This window comes from Ambystoma mexicanum, chromosome 4p (genome assembly GCF_040938575.1).
Source record: "Ambystoma mexicanum isolate Mex_15411 chromosome 4p, UKY_AmexF1_1, whole genome shotgun sequence".
NCBI classification, from domain to species: domain Eukaryota; kingdom Metazoa; phylum Chordata; class Amphibia; order Caudata; family Ambystomatidae; genus Ambystoma; species Ambystoma mexicanum.
In genome coordinates, this window is record NC_090927.1 from 278950581 (window position 1) to 278967700 (window position 17120).

The 17120-nt window shown below is 46.6% G+C and overlaps 1 protein-coding gene across 5 annotated transcripts in view; it reads right to left on the reverse strand.

The window, feature by feature from the left end:
- The window catches only part of LOC138453201 (adhesion G protein-coupled receptor F5-like), a 584850-nt gene that overhangs the window by 258267 nt on the left and 309463 nt on the right, over positions 1–17120 (reverse strand). For all 5 annotated transcript variants that reach the window (XM_069605826.1, XM_069605823.1, XM_069605825.1 and 2 more), the window contains one exon: positions 7569–7727. In XM_069605826.1, coding sequence (XP_069461927.1) covers positions 7569–7727 — 159 coding nt within the window. The remainder of the gene's footprint in view (positions 1–7568; positions 7728–17120) is intronic.

Genomic DNA, 17120 nt, shown 5'->3' on the forward strand with positions numbered 1-17120 from the left:
CGTTATGAAAACCACACAAACACAACACATGGCCTACCGTCCCACGTTCCCACAGGTATCCTGATGAAAACGGTACCTCACATGTGTGGGTGCACCTACCTGGCCGCCAACGGGAAAGCCTAAAACACAAGTAACCCCAAGTCTGTTTTCTGACTGGAATTTGAGACGCTCTGCCGACCGGCACAACATACAGATATGGGCCTCGGGTGTCCAAGCCACCGAGGAAAACAGAGAACCCCATGCATTTCCAAAAAGAGGACACCCATGGGAATCAGCAGAGGTAGGATATGCCCAAATCGCCCCAGGATTTATTACCCAGACACCCCTGCACAGTCCGAAATGTGGGAAAAAAATGCATTTTCTGCACATTTCGCTCGGCTCAACCATCAAAACACGCCCCCAACAGCACATGGCCTACCGTCCCGCATTCCCACAGGTGTCCTGATGAAAACGGTACCTCACATGTGTGGGTGCACCTACCTGGCCGCCAAGGGGAAAGCCTAAAACACAAGTAACCCCAAGTCTGTTTTCTGACTGGAATTTGAGACGCCCTGCCGACCGGCACAACATACAGATATGGGCCTCGGGTGTCCAAACCACCGGGGAAAACAAGGAACCCCATGCATTTCCAAAAAGAGGACACCCGTGGGAATCCGCAGAGGTATGATATGCCCAAATCGCCCCAGAATTTATTACCCAGACACCCCCGCAAAGTCCGAAATGTGGGGGGAAAAAACGCATTTTCCGCACATTTCACTCGGCTCACTCATCGAAACACGCCCCCAACAGCACATGGCCTACCGTCCCGCATTCCCACAGGTGTCCCGATGAAAACGGTACCTCACATGTGTGGGTGCACCTACCTGGCCGCCAAGGGAAAAGCCTAAAACACAAATAACCCCAAGTCTGTTTTCTGACCGGAATTTGAGACGCTCTGCCGACCGGCACAACATACAGATATGGGCCTCGGGTGTCCAAGCCACCGGGGAAAACAGGGAACCCCATGCATTTCCGAAAAGAGGACACCCGTGGGAATCCGCAGAGGTATGATATGCCCAAATCGCCCAAGGATTTATTACCCAGACACCCCTGCACAGTCCAAAATGTGGGGAAAAAACGCATTTTCTGCACATTTCGCTCGGCTCACCCATCGAAACACGCCCCCAACAACACATGGCCTACCGTCCTGCGTTCCCACAGGTGTCCCGGTGAAAACGGTACCTCACATGTGTGGATGCACCTACCTGGCCGCCAAGGGGAAAGCCTAAAACACAAGTAACCCCAAGTCTGTTTTCTGACTGGAATTTGAGACGCCTTGCCGACCGGCACAACATACAGATATGGGCCTCGGGTGTCCAAGCCACCAGGAAAAACAGTGAACCCCATGCATTTCCGAAAAGAGGACACCCGTGGGAATCCGCAGAGGTATGATATGCCCAAATCGCCCAAGGATTTATTATCCAGACACCCCCGCAAAGTCTGAAATGTGGGGGAAAAAAACGCATTTTCCGCACATTTCGCTCGGCTCACCCATCGAAACACGCCCCCAACAGCACATGGCCTACCGTCCCGCATTCCCACAGGTGTCCCGATGAAAAAGGTACCTCACATGTGTGGGTGCACCTACCTGGCCGCCAAGGGGAAAGCCTAAAACACAAGTAACCCCAAGTCTGTTTTCTGACTGGAATTTGAGACGCTCTGCCGACCGGCACAACATACAGATATGGGCCTCGGGTGTCCAAGCCACCGGGGAAAACAGGGAACCCCATGCATTTCCGAAAAGAGGAAACCTGTGGGAATCCGCAGAGGTATGATATGCCCAAATCGCCCCAGAATTTATTACCCAGACACCCCCGCAAAATCCGAACTGTGGGGAAGAAAATGCATTTTCCGCACATTTCGCTCGGCTCACCCATCAAAACACGCCCCCAACAGCACATGGCCTACCGTCCCACATTCCCAAACGTGTCCCGATGAAAACGGTACCTCACAAGTGTGGGTGCACCTACCTGGCCGCCAAGGGGAAAGCCTAAAACACAAGAAACCCCAAGTCTGTTTTCTGACCAGAATTTGAGACGCTCTGCCGACCGCACAACATACAGATATGGGCCTCGGGTGTCCAAGCCACCGGGGAAAACAGGGAACCCCATGCATTTCCGGAAAGAGGACACCCGTGGGAATCCGCAGAGGTATGATATGCCCAAATCGCGCAAGGATTTATTACCCAGACACCCCCGCACAGTCCAAAATGTGGGGAAAAAACGCATTTTCTGCACATTTCGCTCAGCTCACCCATCGAAACACGCCCCCAACAACACATGGCCTACCGTCCTGCATTCCCACAGGTGTCCCGATGAAAACGGTACCTCACATGTGTGGATGCACCTACCTGGCCGCCAAGGGGAAAGCCTAAAACACAAGTAACCCCAAGTCTGTTTTCTGACTGGAATTTGAGACGCCTTGCCGACCGGCACAACATACAGATATAGGCCTCGGGTGTCCAAGCCACCGGGAAAAACAGTGAACCCCATGCATTTGCGAAGAGAGGACAAATCGCCCCAGTTTTTATTAGCCACAATCCCCGACAAAGTATGATATTTGGTGGGGAAAAAACACAATGTTCACTTTGTCTGGGGTTCTGTGTAATAAATTCAGGGTTGCATGAGGTGGGGCCCTCCATTTGGGGTGGGGGGGTGAGTGCCATCCCCCGTTGCAGTACAACATTCGCTCCCAATTTAAGGTGCCCCTCAGCCCCCCTAAAATGCAGCCTACGATTTTGGATTTTTTTTTTGTTTACCCAAGTTCGCTTGGCGCAGATGGCCACATTAGTGTGCCATCTGGCCCCAGGGTGCCCAAACCCTACTGCCCCATCTATTGGGGGTCCTGCCCCACCTTTTGTGGTGGCCCTCTCCTCACCCACACCGAACGGAGGGGGGGCACATCATGCAGTCCTTCCTAGGAGGCTCAGGGAGGGCTGCATGAGGTGTCCCCCCCAGCCATTTGGGGTGGGGGGGAGAGGGCCACCACAAAAGGTGGTCTAGCCTCTTCCACCATCCCCCCATCCCTCAATTTTATTATTTTTATTTTTTTTTACTTTTTACCCCTGGGGGCAGTGATCATTTGCCCCCAGGGGTCTCTGGCGCTGTGGCCCCATGCTTTGGGGCCACGGGGGGAAGGGAGCCGCTTACCTAGTAAGCAGTCCCCCCTCCCCCCGCGTCACAAACGGATCTGTACTGATCCGGTGGCATTGCTGCCCGCGGCTCGCGCACCCTGCGCCCGATCCGCGGGCAGCAATGTCACACAATTGGGTATCGTTGGAAAGGGGAGGATCTCCCCTTTCCAACTATATCCGCCTTGATCTCTGGCTTGAAATACAGCCAGAGATCGAGGCGGAACAAGAAGGTATCTTACCTTCTCTCATCCCCGCAGCAGCCGAAAATGGCTGCTGCAGGGAATTTACTTTCAGTTTCACGCCAACGTGCGTTATGCACGCCAACGTGAAACTGAAGGTAATCCAGCCCCCTGGCAGTGAGGGGGGACCTCCCCCTCACATAGCCAGGGGTTGGATTACAGTTTTGCTCGATCCCTGCTTTGCAGGGATCGAGCAAAACAGAGTGCCTAAACCAACGAGCCGGCTCGTCGGTGGCAACCTGGAGCACCTGCCACCGACAAGCCAGCTCGTCGTTGGCACTTAAAGGGTTAAAGTGATCCTTCTTGGTTTGTTTCACAATGTCTTTATCTTTCACCATTGAGGGCTCCATGGTCTAGGCACAGCTGTCAGACCACGCAGTTCACCCACCACAGGTCACGCAACCAGAATCCCTAGGCTCTTTAGCCCACACATTCTCTTTTAGAGTTGCCCGTGTACAGATTCACATTCACTTAGCTTCTCCTTGTTGGCCTCTTGGCTTTATGTGCAGGTTCACACTCTCTTGGCTTCTCCTGTTTAGCCTCTTGGCTTTGCCACAATATGTCACACTACTTCTGCCAGTCTTTGGCCTTGCCACATGATATTTATTCATTCATAAAGTTCACTTTGTGGTGGTCTTATTTCTTCCCCACCTTTATGATAAAAACTCTTTCACACTGGGGCTCTTATTTCACATCTTTTAAATGGGCACTTTCTCATTTGACTTTCATCATCTCGCAGCTTTGCCCACAAGGTTTTCATTCAGCTCGGTATTCATTATTTGCTTGATATTTCCTTCCAAGTGTTTGTTACTTGCTTGATATTCAAAAATGTTCAATTTACTATTCAGGACTATGTCCATTTACTTTGAAATCATTCTGCATTCATAGTTTACTTATTGTTGGTTTGTTTGGCATTCTCAGAACACATATCAGCATTAGTTGGGCGCTCCAGACAGAGAGTTTTCTGAATTACACTCACCAGTTATGCACACCCACTCTCTGCAGCTTTGCTGGTTCTTCTTGACTAATCCTCCGGGATTCACGTGCATCGCCTCACTCGTGGTGGCCACTGAGAGCTTCCCCCGCTCTCTCCCACTTTCCGCAGCAGCTGTGGGCTTTGGGCTGAGCACAACTTCCTGCTGTTGCTATCGGTAACCGGAGATCGCCGGATATTTACACCCTCTCAAGTCACGCACTCGGCTCTATCGTCTCTCTCCTCCTCTGGACTCACACGGCTCCCAATCCTAGTTCCAACATGCTTCTTTCCAGCTCATTCTGTGTCCCTCCCTGAAGTGCAGCAGCCCCACCTATTATGCTCCCTAGGAGTATTACGGATCCACAGGTGTGGGTCATGAAGTTCAATTGCCTGACCTCTAATCAACCCATTTGTGGGACACATCTGACTTTCCCAATAGTGCTCATTCACAGTCTTCTTCTTTGTCTCAGTACCACAGTGGTGAAAATACCTATTGGTGTTCACTACTCCTAGTCGCCTCTTCCTCATCCCAGTACTGTCACTTGACAAATGAGGGGAACTGAGGGACTATATGTTACAGTAGTCCATAAAGGCAGGGGGAGGGTTAGGTTGGTTTTCAGAGGGAAAAGGGGGATACCATGTCTCGCCTGTGGGTACCCCATTCCCGATGCCCAAGGACCCTCCACCCATGTCATCCTCTCTCGCTTCTCCACCCCCAGGGATCCAAAAGTGATGGCCTTTCGCTGGCCACTTGTGAAGAGGATCCAGGGGGAGTAGGAGTGAGGATACCGTCAGGTTTCTCACACTGTGTAGGGAATACATGGGTGCTATTGTAAAAGGCAAGGAGAAAGAGGAGCAGTGAAGGGAAGGTGGTATCAAGAAGGAATTACCAAATGGCACAAAAAATGAAAGAGAAATAATTGTTTTATATATCACCTTTATATATTCATTAAATTCACTTGAAAGCTTCCATTATCCTTGTCCTTTATAACTCCTAAATATGCCGCTAAGAGAAATGCTTATGAGCTCACTGTGAAGTAGAAAAAGAGTATGTCCAAAGAGTGGAAGATCAATAAGCAACGTCAGAATGGAATAGACTTGAGCACAATTAACGATAAAGGAAAAGTCAGAGGATTCCGTTGGCTGCCATATTAGTAACAGAATGCCTGAGTATTTAAGATCTCCTGATCCCTTTCTTCAATTCATTTTTTGTTTTATTTTTTTATTTTTGTTCAGCGGTAGCCCTTTTCAGGGGGTCTCAGAGTGCCTTACAAGGTTCAAAAGTGCAAGATTTGGGAGGTGAAACAGAAGTCACAAAATGTTTTTAGGACAGGATAGGAAGATTAGGATGGACAGGCAATAGCAGGGGAGCTGGAGAGGTTGAATTAGGTGAGCAAGAAGACATTGCATAAGGCAGAAAAAGTGGGACAAGGGTTGCTGTCCATCAAGAGTGTTCAAGGTAGTTCAAGGTGAGCAGGGACAGCATGTTGGGGAACTGGGAATTGGCTGTATGCAGAATAGGAACATCAGGGGTCTACTGAGAGACACTGATTGAGGAGAAGACATAGTACTGGCAGTTCTGGGGACCCCCAATCTATATATATATATTTGTGAAAGTGTGTTTGTATGTTTGGGATTGGCTCCAGCCCCATAACAGTTGGTGGGCTGAAATTTTGGCCCACGGTCGGCATACCCAGTCTGGGGTGTACTGGCTATGGTGAAATCTGACCAACCCCACCCATTCGCCCTGCACAGGGCGGGGTCCGGCCTTGTGCTATCAGTGTAGGCGATTTCGGGAGATTGACGATTTTGCGATTTCTTGAAAACTGGGAAGTTATGATCCAATAAAAGCTACACAAACCTATACCACCACATGCACCCCAGCTACAGACCCATGCAGCGCCAGGTGGTACCTGTAGTGCACAAATAAGGAAGATGAAGAATGGCATCATGATAAACTGCTGCATGGATAGAAAAGGGCAAGGTTTGAGATCAGGCTAGGAGGCAGACAAGGATTGCAGGCGGTAGGAAACATGTGGCAAGATAACATAGAACCATTTTTAGGGTCATCGAGAACCCATGATTATCAGTGGTTTCTTCATGGTTAGCCTAGGGTGACCATATATGTTACCAGCGCTCTCCTCAGTTACACTCTATTAGTAAAAGGATATCAGCAGCAAGATCACTTTTAAGGAGAACATCACACTTCTGAAATTGAGGCTACGCAAAATGCTCACTTTTATAGACTGAACACTATCTCTGGTGTATGGCAGAAGATCTAATTTGTGGCTTAACGGCTGGGAGAGTTGGACATTGTGGTACTCATTGCATTTAAGGTGTAAACCATCTTTTGCAATTGAGCTTACAGTGGTATAGGAGAACTCGAATGGGCAAAGAGTTGTTGATTGGGAGGTTAACAGTTGGCACACAATGGTGGATTTGGTGGTCTTCGTTTGAAAAAAAAGAATGCACTTGTCTTTCCTTAATAGCTATGGATCTTAGTGGAACCCAGCATAGTTGGATGCTTTGGGAACATCATGCATGCACTTTGATTAATAGGTCCTTGTTATATAAGTTGCTGATTGGGTGTCCTCGTCTGTTAGTTCACTGTGGGTGAAGGCAGATGTAGGACTACTAGACACAGCCATTGACAATGCTTTAGATTTCATGACCCACTGGTAGGTTGTTTTCCCCAACAAGATGTCAGTGGCCTATGCTCGAAGAGAATCCAGGTCTCCGTAGCCTGCCCACGAGTGGATGATACCCACCTTTAATATCTTCAATAAACCTGTGCAGTTTGAGAGGGGTGTACTACAAATAGGCATTCAAGGAATTCCGGTAGTGCTTGTTATTTGATAGTAAAATAATATTATCATATTTTTACATAGAAATGCATGGAGGCTGTCAAGAAAGTGTTTATCATTAGCCAGTTTAATGGCCCCCAATGTATATAACCCATGGGAAAATGAAGGGATGAACCAGCCATGTACAAACTCAAGCCTCTGAATGGAGATTGCACATTGGCTTCCAAGACAAGTGTCCAGATCCCCATTACATTAAATTGGACTCTCATATTGCGTTCTAAAACAAGTGCATTGCCACTGTGCTATCTTCCCAACCCAATTGTAATAATATAATAAAATAGTAACACTACACTCAGGGATTATGGCGCTTGTCTTACCATTTAGTACGAAAGTTAGGTCAATCTGTCGTGACAGAGTTCCACCATGTCCTGTGCTACACACACAGGTGTAGGTTATGATTGCGTTGCCTACTTTACACTGGGTAACAGTGGCCTGGACAGAGTAAGCCGCACACGATGGACGCGTCGTCATATGTCCTGCAAAATAAACACAATTGTCACAATGCTGCACGAGATACATATTGTATAATAAGAGTTGGGTGAATAACCTTGTGGCTTGTGATTGTTATAAATCTTCACATTAAAGCATCTATTTGTCTGGTCAATTGTGGCATTTACTGTGCACTCCATGTAGGTGTCCTACACGTGACAATTCCTTATCAAGAAGACAACGACAGGAGAACCTGAGAACGATTATCAGACCTCACCAAAATACACACCCCAATACACTCCCCAATATACATCATAAGGAGAAGCAGACTTTCTTTGGACTTTAGTCGCCTAAATAGATGGCAGGGCATCAAGAAGCAGAATGTTTCTCAACAACCGGCTCTAAATGTCATCACAATTCAATCACAGTGTGAGGTGTTTATTACGTCATTCAAAACTCTATGGTAATACACCCCTTGTTGTCGCCTACCCATTTACAATGTTAGGAAGTGTTCAGCCTCTGATGTACCTTCCCCACAACGTGAACGGTCCAGCATGTAGCAAAGACATCAAGAACAGAAACGACCTGGCTTCCTGCCACTGATTCATGTGCAATCTAAACACACAAAACATACCTGGTTTCTTGCCTAGTGTGACCAGATTTTTAAAACGTAAAACTGGAGCAGGCCACCAACATAGAAGCAGGATTCTAAATCACAGATACCATTGACATAAACGAAGGAAAACAATGACAGCCCCTTCAACATAACCTTCGAATTTCATGAGACACTGGCCTTCTTGCATAGCTAACATGATCGTCATCTGGGAATGGTATAGTTTCACAATAATTAAATAGAAGGGAATTTGAGGATAGCTCACAGGTATGGTGTGTGCCCCTTTAAGTTGTAAGTGACGTGCTGTGTCACGAGGGGAAGTTAATAAAAGGGGATATCCAGTGCGCACAAGATTATTCGTAAGCACAGGGTCTCAGTAACCAGTAACTAGACCTGGGCTCCGTGTGGTTTATGATAGGGGAACGCCTCAACAGGACAAGACCTGCTCCCCCACAACAGTGGCAATGAGGCGGTTGACACAGAGGATAGTCTCCTCATGGTGGAACCCCGCTGTTCTGCCGGCTCCACCAGAAAGCAGCAAGAGCGCTAGTGCGTCAGCCGACATAGACAGCAAAATCCGAGGGTCAAGAGCATGCGCCACTCGGCTGGTAAGTGTGGCGGTGTCTAGCCTCATGTTCTTTGTGTGATGCCACCCCAGCCACCGGCGGTGAAGTTGGAGTGCTCTGGCCTCCCCTGGGAACACCTCAAGGGCGAGTTTCAGTTGAGCGACCTGTATGGAAGGGGCCCACTCCAGAAAAAAAAGAAGAAAAAAAGAACGAAAGTGACATTATTGTCTCTCCTCTCATTCGTTTTTTTTAGAACATGACATTGTGGCAGATCAACGTTCACAAGTTACCATATGAGAAGGACCCGTGCTCAGCAGTTTGGCATGGTACATCGCCTGTCCAGTCCTACTCCTGCCATGGTAGGTTAGAAACTGAAATTGCCTCTACACAGTGGTGCACGTGCCAAAGAGTGTTTCATTGAGGAACGCAAATCAACTACAAGTCAGTAGTCCCACACCAGCAAGCACGTTGGTCAGGTTGTGGAGAGGGGTTGCAGCTCCGGGTAGAGTGCTTGTACGCCCTGGTCTCCAGTTCGTAATTGGATCTTGGAAGGCCCGTCATCTGGCTAACACACAATATGGCAGACGATGCCGATAATGCCCCTGCCGGCGCCTGAATGCAGCGCTCCTCGGCCTACCTAGCCCTGCTACAGCAATTCCATGTCACGGCATCCCCTTCCTCTCTTGGCACCAGGTGGTCCGCAAGGGTGAAGTGGCTAGATATGTTTCTGGAGGTCACGGGCGAAGGCTATGATGCTGCATAGAAGTAAATTATGCTTTATTCGGCCGGTCCTGCCGTACACAATATTTTTGAGACAGCACGCTTGATGCTGCGAAGGCGGCACTCCAGGAATACTTTGCGCCTATGATGAGCCTGGGCTACGATAGGATATGATATGATAGTTTATTTATATAGCGCCTATACACAATGTGTTTCAAAGAGCTTCAAGGCAAGGGAGGGAACAAGGGAAAATACAATGACATTCTTACAGGCCATGAACAGTAAGTATGTGAAATTAACTATCGTACTCGGCCTGACGACATTTCAGATAGTGCAAGAGCTAAGACATAGATAAGGAAGGGAGGGTGAGAGTGGGAAGGAAATGGAAACAGACATGCGACTACCGTACTAGGCCTGCCTGACAACATTTCTGGTAGAGCCGGAGAAAACAAAGGTGAGCGAGAGGGGTGCAGAAAAGGAAGGGGGGAACAAAACAAGCGACTATCGTACCAGGCCTGACGACATTTCAGATAGTGTTGGAGGGGTAGGGGGAGAAAAAAACAAATAAAGTGGTGGGAGGAGACAGATGAGGTTCCTATCATACTAGGTCAAGGGACAAGTCTGATAGAGTAAGTGCACAGAAAAAAGTAAGGGGAGGAGATAGTAAAAGGGAGATGAGGAGAGAACCGAGAGTAAGCAGTCCAAAAGAGTGGAGAAGCAAGAGGGAAGAGAGACTACAATTGCAGAATTCAGTAGCAATGTTGCAAGCCTGGATACAAGATGAAGATGGGAACAGCATGATTCAGGGCCACCATGAGAAAGGGTGATGCACCGTGAATCCATGAAGTCCATAAAAGTCAAATCAAGGATTGGCCACAAGACAGTGATGGTGAGACCAGCATGTATCAAGACAGACACCTGCAGAAGTAGGCTGGAGGTGGGGGATGGGGGACCAGGATAGAAGAATCAAGCAAAACAGCAACACCTGTGTGTGAGAAGGGGGGGGGGGCACAAGGAAACATCACGGGGGGACCAGAAGGGTGGGGATGGCCTGTGTGGACAAAGGGAGTAAACATATGTTGGCACATACTTACCTGCTGTCTGAGCTATGAAAGGTTCCTCGTGAAGATGGCAACACAGGTGGAGGTAGAGTCCCTTGATGCTTTTCACCTCAGGTTGCAATGAATGTTGGTAGCATGTGCCTGGCCAGATGTGGAACATGAAATGCGAAAGCCGCTTGTACAGGTCTGTTCATCTGTTAAGCTGAGGCATCAGATATTACGTGGACTGGGCATTACTCTGGGGCGCATTAAGGAGCTGGGTCGCTCTCATGAACCAGCGGATGTCAGAGAAAACAAAATGTGTGCCATGTTAAAATCAGTCAAATTAGAAGATAGACCCTATGCTCTCTATGCCGCTACGAACTTCCCCAAGTCAAGGACTGTGGGACGTCCTCTTTTAGCTTCTGGTGGCGGGAAACCCAACGACGGACCTTCCGCACTCAGCGACTCTGGACTCTATCTGGTGGGACAAAGTGGTCAGTGATGATAGCAAGGATGTCCCTTGAAAATGTTCTTAGGCGGTTTTGAACTTTTGCAGCTACAGGTGTCCTGCAGCACTATGCCAGAGTACCCCCTCTTCTGTGTGGTAGTCAGCAACAGCTTCCAGCGGTCACAAAACACACTTCTTGATGCAGGGCAACACCAATAGACTTCTTCTGCACTCCTCTTCAGGGCTCACAAAGACCCCTTCTATGGACAGCAGGAGGCCCACAGGACTGACTTCCAGGATACTTCTGATGAAGAGTAGGAGTTTTCATGATGGTCCCTTGTAGCTCAGGGAGAGGTCTCCTTTGCAGGTCCTCTCTGGATCAGCCCTTGGAAGAACACGCCAGCTTTTGGATTACATTGAAGAAATGCAACAGCAGACTTCTTCTCTTGCTGGGCTTCAAGGAACAGCACCTTCTTTCTTCAGCTTTGACTTCAGCTTCCAAACAAATTGGTAAGTGAGCGGTCCCCAGATATACACATCTGTTCCCCATTCACTCTAGCTGAGCCAGGCCCAGTAAGCAAATCACACAGAAGGACATTCATGCAGGCAGGCAAGTCCTGGAGCGCTAGTGGAAGTGCTGTTACATCTTCATCCAATGTCACTTATGAGGAGAGCATGCTCGCAGCCTCTTTCTTAAAAACAATTCCCATGTGTCTCTGCCTCAATAGCCAGACTCGATGTACATATAGTGCAGATGAAAAAGAAATGTTCCAATCGACTGACCACAATAAAAGTTGCATAGCTTCCTTTATTGCCTTGCACTCCTAGCGCAACAAATAATGGTTTCTAATACACTCTCATTACATCCAAAGTGGCAGGACAAATTAGCATATCATGTATTAATGTTTCATTGGCAAGCACACACAATGGGCATAGCCCAGATCGCAAAGATGACCATGAGCGGGTGTACCATGCTATATGCAATATCCCGAGCCTCATTTTTACATACAAAGAGCGCTTGCAAGGGGGATAGATTTCATCCAGGAGGCTCAGCGAGTTTCCCATTATTTTACTGCGCGAAAACTCCAGAGCAATCTCTAATGAGGCCCATTGCACTTCCAGCTTTTCCATGGCTTTCCTCCTTGCCTTTGCTTTAAGCTCAACTTTTTCAGAATGTTTGCAGTTTAGTGGGTTATTCCAGAGTGCTCTCTCATCCCACATGTATGATAGATGCTTAACATGGGCCACCCGACCACAGCTCTTTGTCCCATCCAGAAAGAGAACATTCTTCAGAGTCTCTTGGTATGTTGACAAACCCGCGGAGGATCATAGTCAGACCCAATAGAGCACCAGTTTGAGGGTAGTCTGGTCGGCTATAGGAAAAACACTAAGACGCAATCACACCAAGGAAGTCGGAGCACTCATAGGTAGCAAAAGTAACTTTTTCAAAACCATATCCTCAATAGTGGACAATGGTTCGATTTAGAGTGGCCCCACAGCTCAAACCCATAGAGGGCCACTGGTAAGGCCTGCTTATCATATAATATATAATTCCAAAGCCAGTGAAATTGCTCCACTACCATGGTTTGACAAAAAAAATGTATAAGCCCGCTATATTTCCCCAGGCTTGTCTTGGTTTTAGTGAGTTGGTCAGTCCAGCCTTCTGACTCATGGAACCTAATTCCCAGATAGTCAAAACATTTCACTTGTGCCGACCGCCATTCTTCTTAAGGGGATTTTCTTCATAGAGGGCGGTTCAAAGACCAGAAACTTAGTTCTGGTTGCATTCATTTCTAGACCAAGCTCACTACACTTACTCTTAAAAATATCCAGCGATACCTCAAGTCCCCAAGGGGATGTGGAAAGAATAACCGCATCATCAGCAGTGTGGGCCATTTTCTTTGCAATTCTCGGGGCATCGGGAGCATCCTTTTCTAGTGCATCTATTAAGCCTTGTAGATAAAGTAGGAAAAGGAGGGGCACCAAGACACATCCCTGGCACACCCCTATATTCACTGCAAACGGCCTTGATTGCTCCCCCCCGCTCCACAGCAGACTGATGCCTCCGCTTTTGAGTATATTAATCGAATGGCATACACCAATGGCTTAGGAACATTACGTTCCTTTAGTACCTGCCAAAGAGTAGTTCTTAAGACAATATCAAAGGCTGATTTGAAGTCAAAGAAAATGGCATAGAGACTGGTTTTTGACAGAATTTCGTATTTTTGAATCAGTAACAATAAAAGAAAACAATGATACATAGTGCCTCTACCAGCGCAAAAGCCAGCTTGCACTCCTGTAATGATCCTGCCTCATTCACCCAGGTTTGTAGTCTGGTCAAAATTATTCGGCCGAATGTTTTGCCCACGCAAACCAATAGAGAGATCGGGTGTACATATACATTCTGAAATAGTAATGACCTACTACAAAACCTCCTGCACATGATAGAGGATGACATCACACCCACAAATAACCCTACATGTCATGTCAACAAGGCTGACATTTTTCATTGCACTACATTTGTATGAAACAGGTTCAATGCAGCGACTCACAGAGGCACTTTGGCCATCTGCACCTACTTCCTCTGTCATGACGTCAGGGAATAGTGGAAGCCCTGATTAGACACCTGGCTTGTCTCCTGGCGAGTGCTTTTAGAGGCCTCACCATACCTATGTGTACCACCAAATGTGCTTCTCCAGGAGGCATACCATGCTCAACTACTGTGTCTGCCCTTGGTAAAATCAGGGAGGTGGTGCGGACAGCATCAATATTTATCCCTTTTCCTAAGATGCTTTTGTCATTTGCTCTTTCTTTGCCTGGACCTGTAAAGTGTGAGGTCCTGGAGAATCAAGTGCTGAAAGATGCGTTCTGACCATCAAAGGTGCCTGTTATGGAGGCAGTGATGTGGGGCATAGTGTCTGTTGACCCTAGGCTTCTTGGAGTAACATCGTCAATGTGAGTGATAGACACCCCTGCTAAGATGGCAGGCTGTCACCAGTGGTTCTGTGACCTCTTATGGTCTAGCCTGGGGTCTTTGGTGGCTTGTGGGCTGCTTCCATTGAGACAGATGCAGGTGGGAGGGATATGTCAATATTTGTATGTGTCCCAAGTATCATGCCCTGTGAGCCTACCATTAGCGGATGCGGGCGGATGGTGTTGTTGTTGTGCGTTGAGGGCATGTCTGTGTTGGCAACCCCTAACTCTAGTGTTGTTGCATCCACATTTTGCACGATGATGTTTAATGGCAGATTGACATGCAGATGAGCGTTGGGCACGGATTGTCTGGGTTGGAGAATGCATCCGGAGAGAATGGCATGGTGATGGTGCGCACAGTACCAGCTGAGAATACATGGCATCCTTGTCTGGGTGCAGCTTCATGCACACTATTGCTTTTCATACTCTCTCTGTGTTGGCTGAGAGTGTTGATGCTGTGAATGAGACGTTAGCAAGCAATTACCTTTCTCTGTATCGTTTGTGCGGCATGCTGTTGTTGCATGCTCTTGTAATTTGGGTACAAATTAATGGCCTTCGTGGTACGGTGGGTTATTTCTCTCCATTTATAGTATTTTTAAGAGCACTGCAATTCTCATGTAAGCGTCTTTCTTGCTTTTCTCTTGCACATTGTGTTTGTTGAGTTTGTAGTTCAGTCCTAAGGCCGGGGGAGTCCTTATGTTGCTACTTGCTGTGGTATATTCTCTGCTAAGTCAAATATTCACTGTGTGGTTCTGCTTCCCCTGTTGTGGCCATTTGTCCTCAAATCATGTTGATGAGTGTTTGTAAGCAGGATATATGCCTCTTTATAGTCGTGCATTATGAACGTTTTACATTTGCTCTATCGTGCCCCAGCTTTTTATGCTTTACTTTGACTATGCAATCGTAGGCATTCACTATGCCTCCCATTATCAGATATGTATGCAACGAATGGGGGTGAATTTCGAGAAACAACTTTGCACCACCCAATCTCTCATGATTTACAACATTGACCTTTGCTAAGGTGCGATTTTCTAAAAATAAAATACTCTATTCATTCAAATGATAGCAGTTTTAGTACATTTGCAAAGCTCAGATTCCCTGACAGGGAGTGGAGCCTTCTGCAACTTTGGATGGGGAACATTTGGCACCAGTCTATCTGACATCATCAGGTGGTGTCCCTCTATCCTGTTATTTAAGAAAAGTGCTTAAGAAGTAGCTCTTACAAGAATATTTCATAGAGCAAGAATCTGGGACATGTCCATATGTCACACACTATGACTCCCTTGACCCCTCACCATGTATCCTGCTAGATGCTAACTAGGACTAATGGGAGTTATGTGCAAACAGCTGGCAAATCAAAGATTACAGACACCAGTCGTGGACAGGTAATCTGTAGAAACAGCCCCAACTCAGACTGGTGCCATTCCCTATCCATTCTGTATGCCCCATCTGTAACGCTGTTTATGCCCTCTCAATGCCCTTTGAACTCTAACCTTAATATTCTATCCTTCTAATTGTATCCATATAATTGTATAGTGTTCCTGTAGCTCCTTGTCTTACAGCGCTGTTTCTTTCTAGCTAAATTTGCGCTGCATAAATCCCTATACAGTTAACTAATTATACTAGTTAATCGCGCTTGCCCCTGAATTTAACAGATCAACAAAGAAAATCGGCACAAATATTATGTATCCAAGGAGTTCAATTTATTATGATCCAATTGTCTTCTGATTAACAGCCGACAAGTGTTTCGACACAAGGTCTTTCTTAAGGCTGTTATACAAATATAATAATGACAGTTGTACCAGTTTATGTTGACAATTGTATGAATGGAAAATTATAAGTACATACCAGGTTTATGGTTTTTTGGACAAGAAGACAAGAAAGAGAGGAAACCAAATAAAAACAAAGGATAAGCACATATTAAGAAAATTATTTTTTTAAAGAAAATTTCATAATCTGACGGGTTGTCATGCCCAATATCCATCATTGCTTAAATCCACCTAGTATAATACTATAGGTGACAAATAACCGATACTTGGTATCTCTTGTGCGGATAAGGTGAAGCACCCAAAATCCCTTTTCTTTAATGTACCATTTGATGGTTTACTAGTCCCATTGGTGAGGTACCCATGCATTGTGCTGGTGAAACTTGTTGAAGAATAATATTGTTATCTTAAAGTACAGAGAATACTCAATGTCAGCAAAATTGCTTGTCACAATGGTGCCGATCTGAAGTTCCCCATATGTGTACGGTGAAATGAATAAATAAGCTCACCATTGGTGTTAAATTAGTCATTCCTGTGGACAATAATGGATTGATAATTGTTTGCTGGTCCCAACAGATTGACGAGATCAAGTGCCAGGAAGCAATCAGGGAAATGACTGCCACGAATTTGGTAATTAACCTATCCAGTAGGGAACTCTCCACAACAGAGGAATAAGTCTAGAACAAAGGACTGTCATTTGCTCCGACCACAGGTATGGATGTCACCAATTTCCAAATTGATATATTCAAGTTTGTCAGAAGGCTTAAATTTAAAGAAAATCTTTGCCACTCACGTCAAAAAATGTGTACAACAACAAATACAGCAACCAAAGAGCCAATTATTGAGAATAGCCACTTCCTGATGTCTCTGGAACGGGAGACTAGTGTTAATCGGGATGACACACGCACTGATTTACAGGTGCATCCAATGAATCTGAGGCTACAAGAACTTAAACCTAAATCGAAATTCACACCAGAGGTGTCCACAGAAAATGAAATAGAGACATTTCACAGAGCAGTGACGCATCACATACACCAACATTTAGATACAAAATCCACGGGCCAAAGGGCAGGCAGATATAATTTTAGCAGCAGCAAACGACAAGCATTGGACGATCTTGCCTGTGACAAAAGCAGAGTTATAAAAGAGGCAGACAAAGGTGGCAATTTTGACATCCTTAATAGGCAAGACTATATTAAAATGGGGATGTGACACCTGGAGACACCAGTGTGTTACAGGAAATGAGTCACAAATCCACCGAAGACAATAGTTCAGGAATTACAAAAATGATACTTGAATGGCATGGACGAG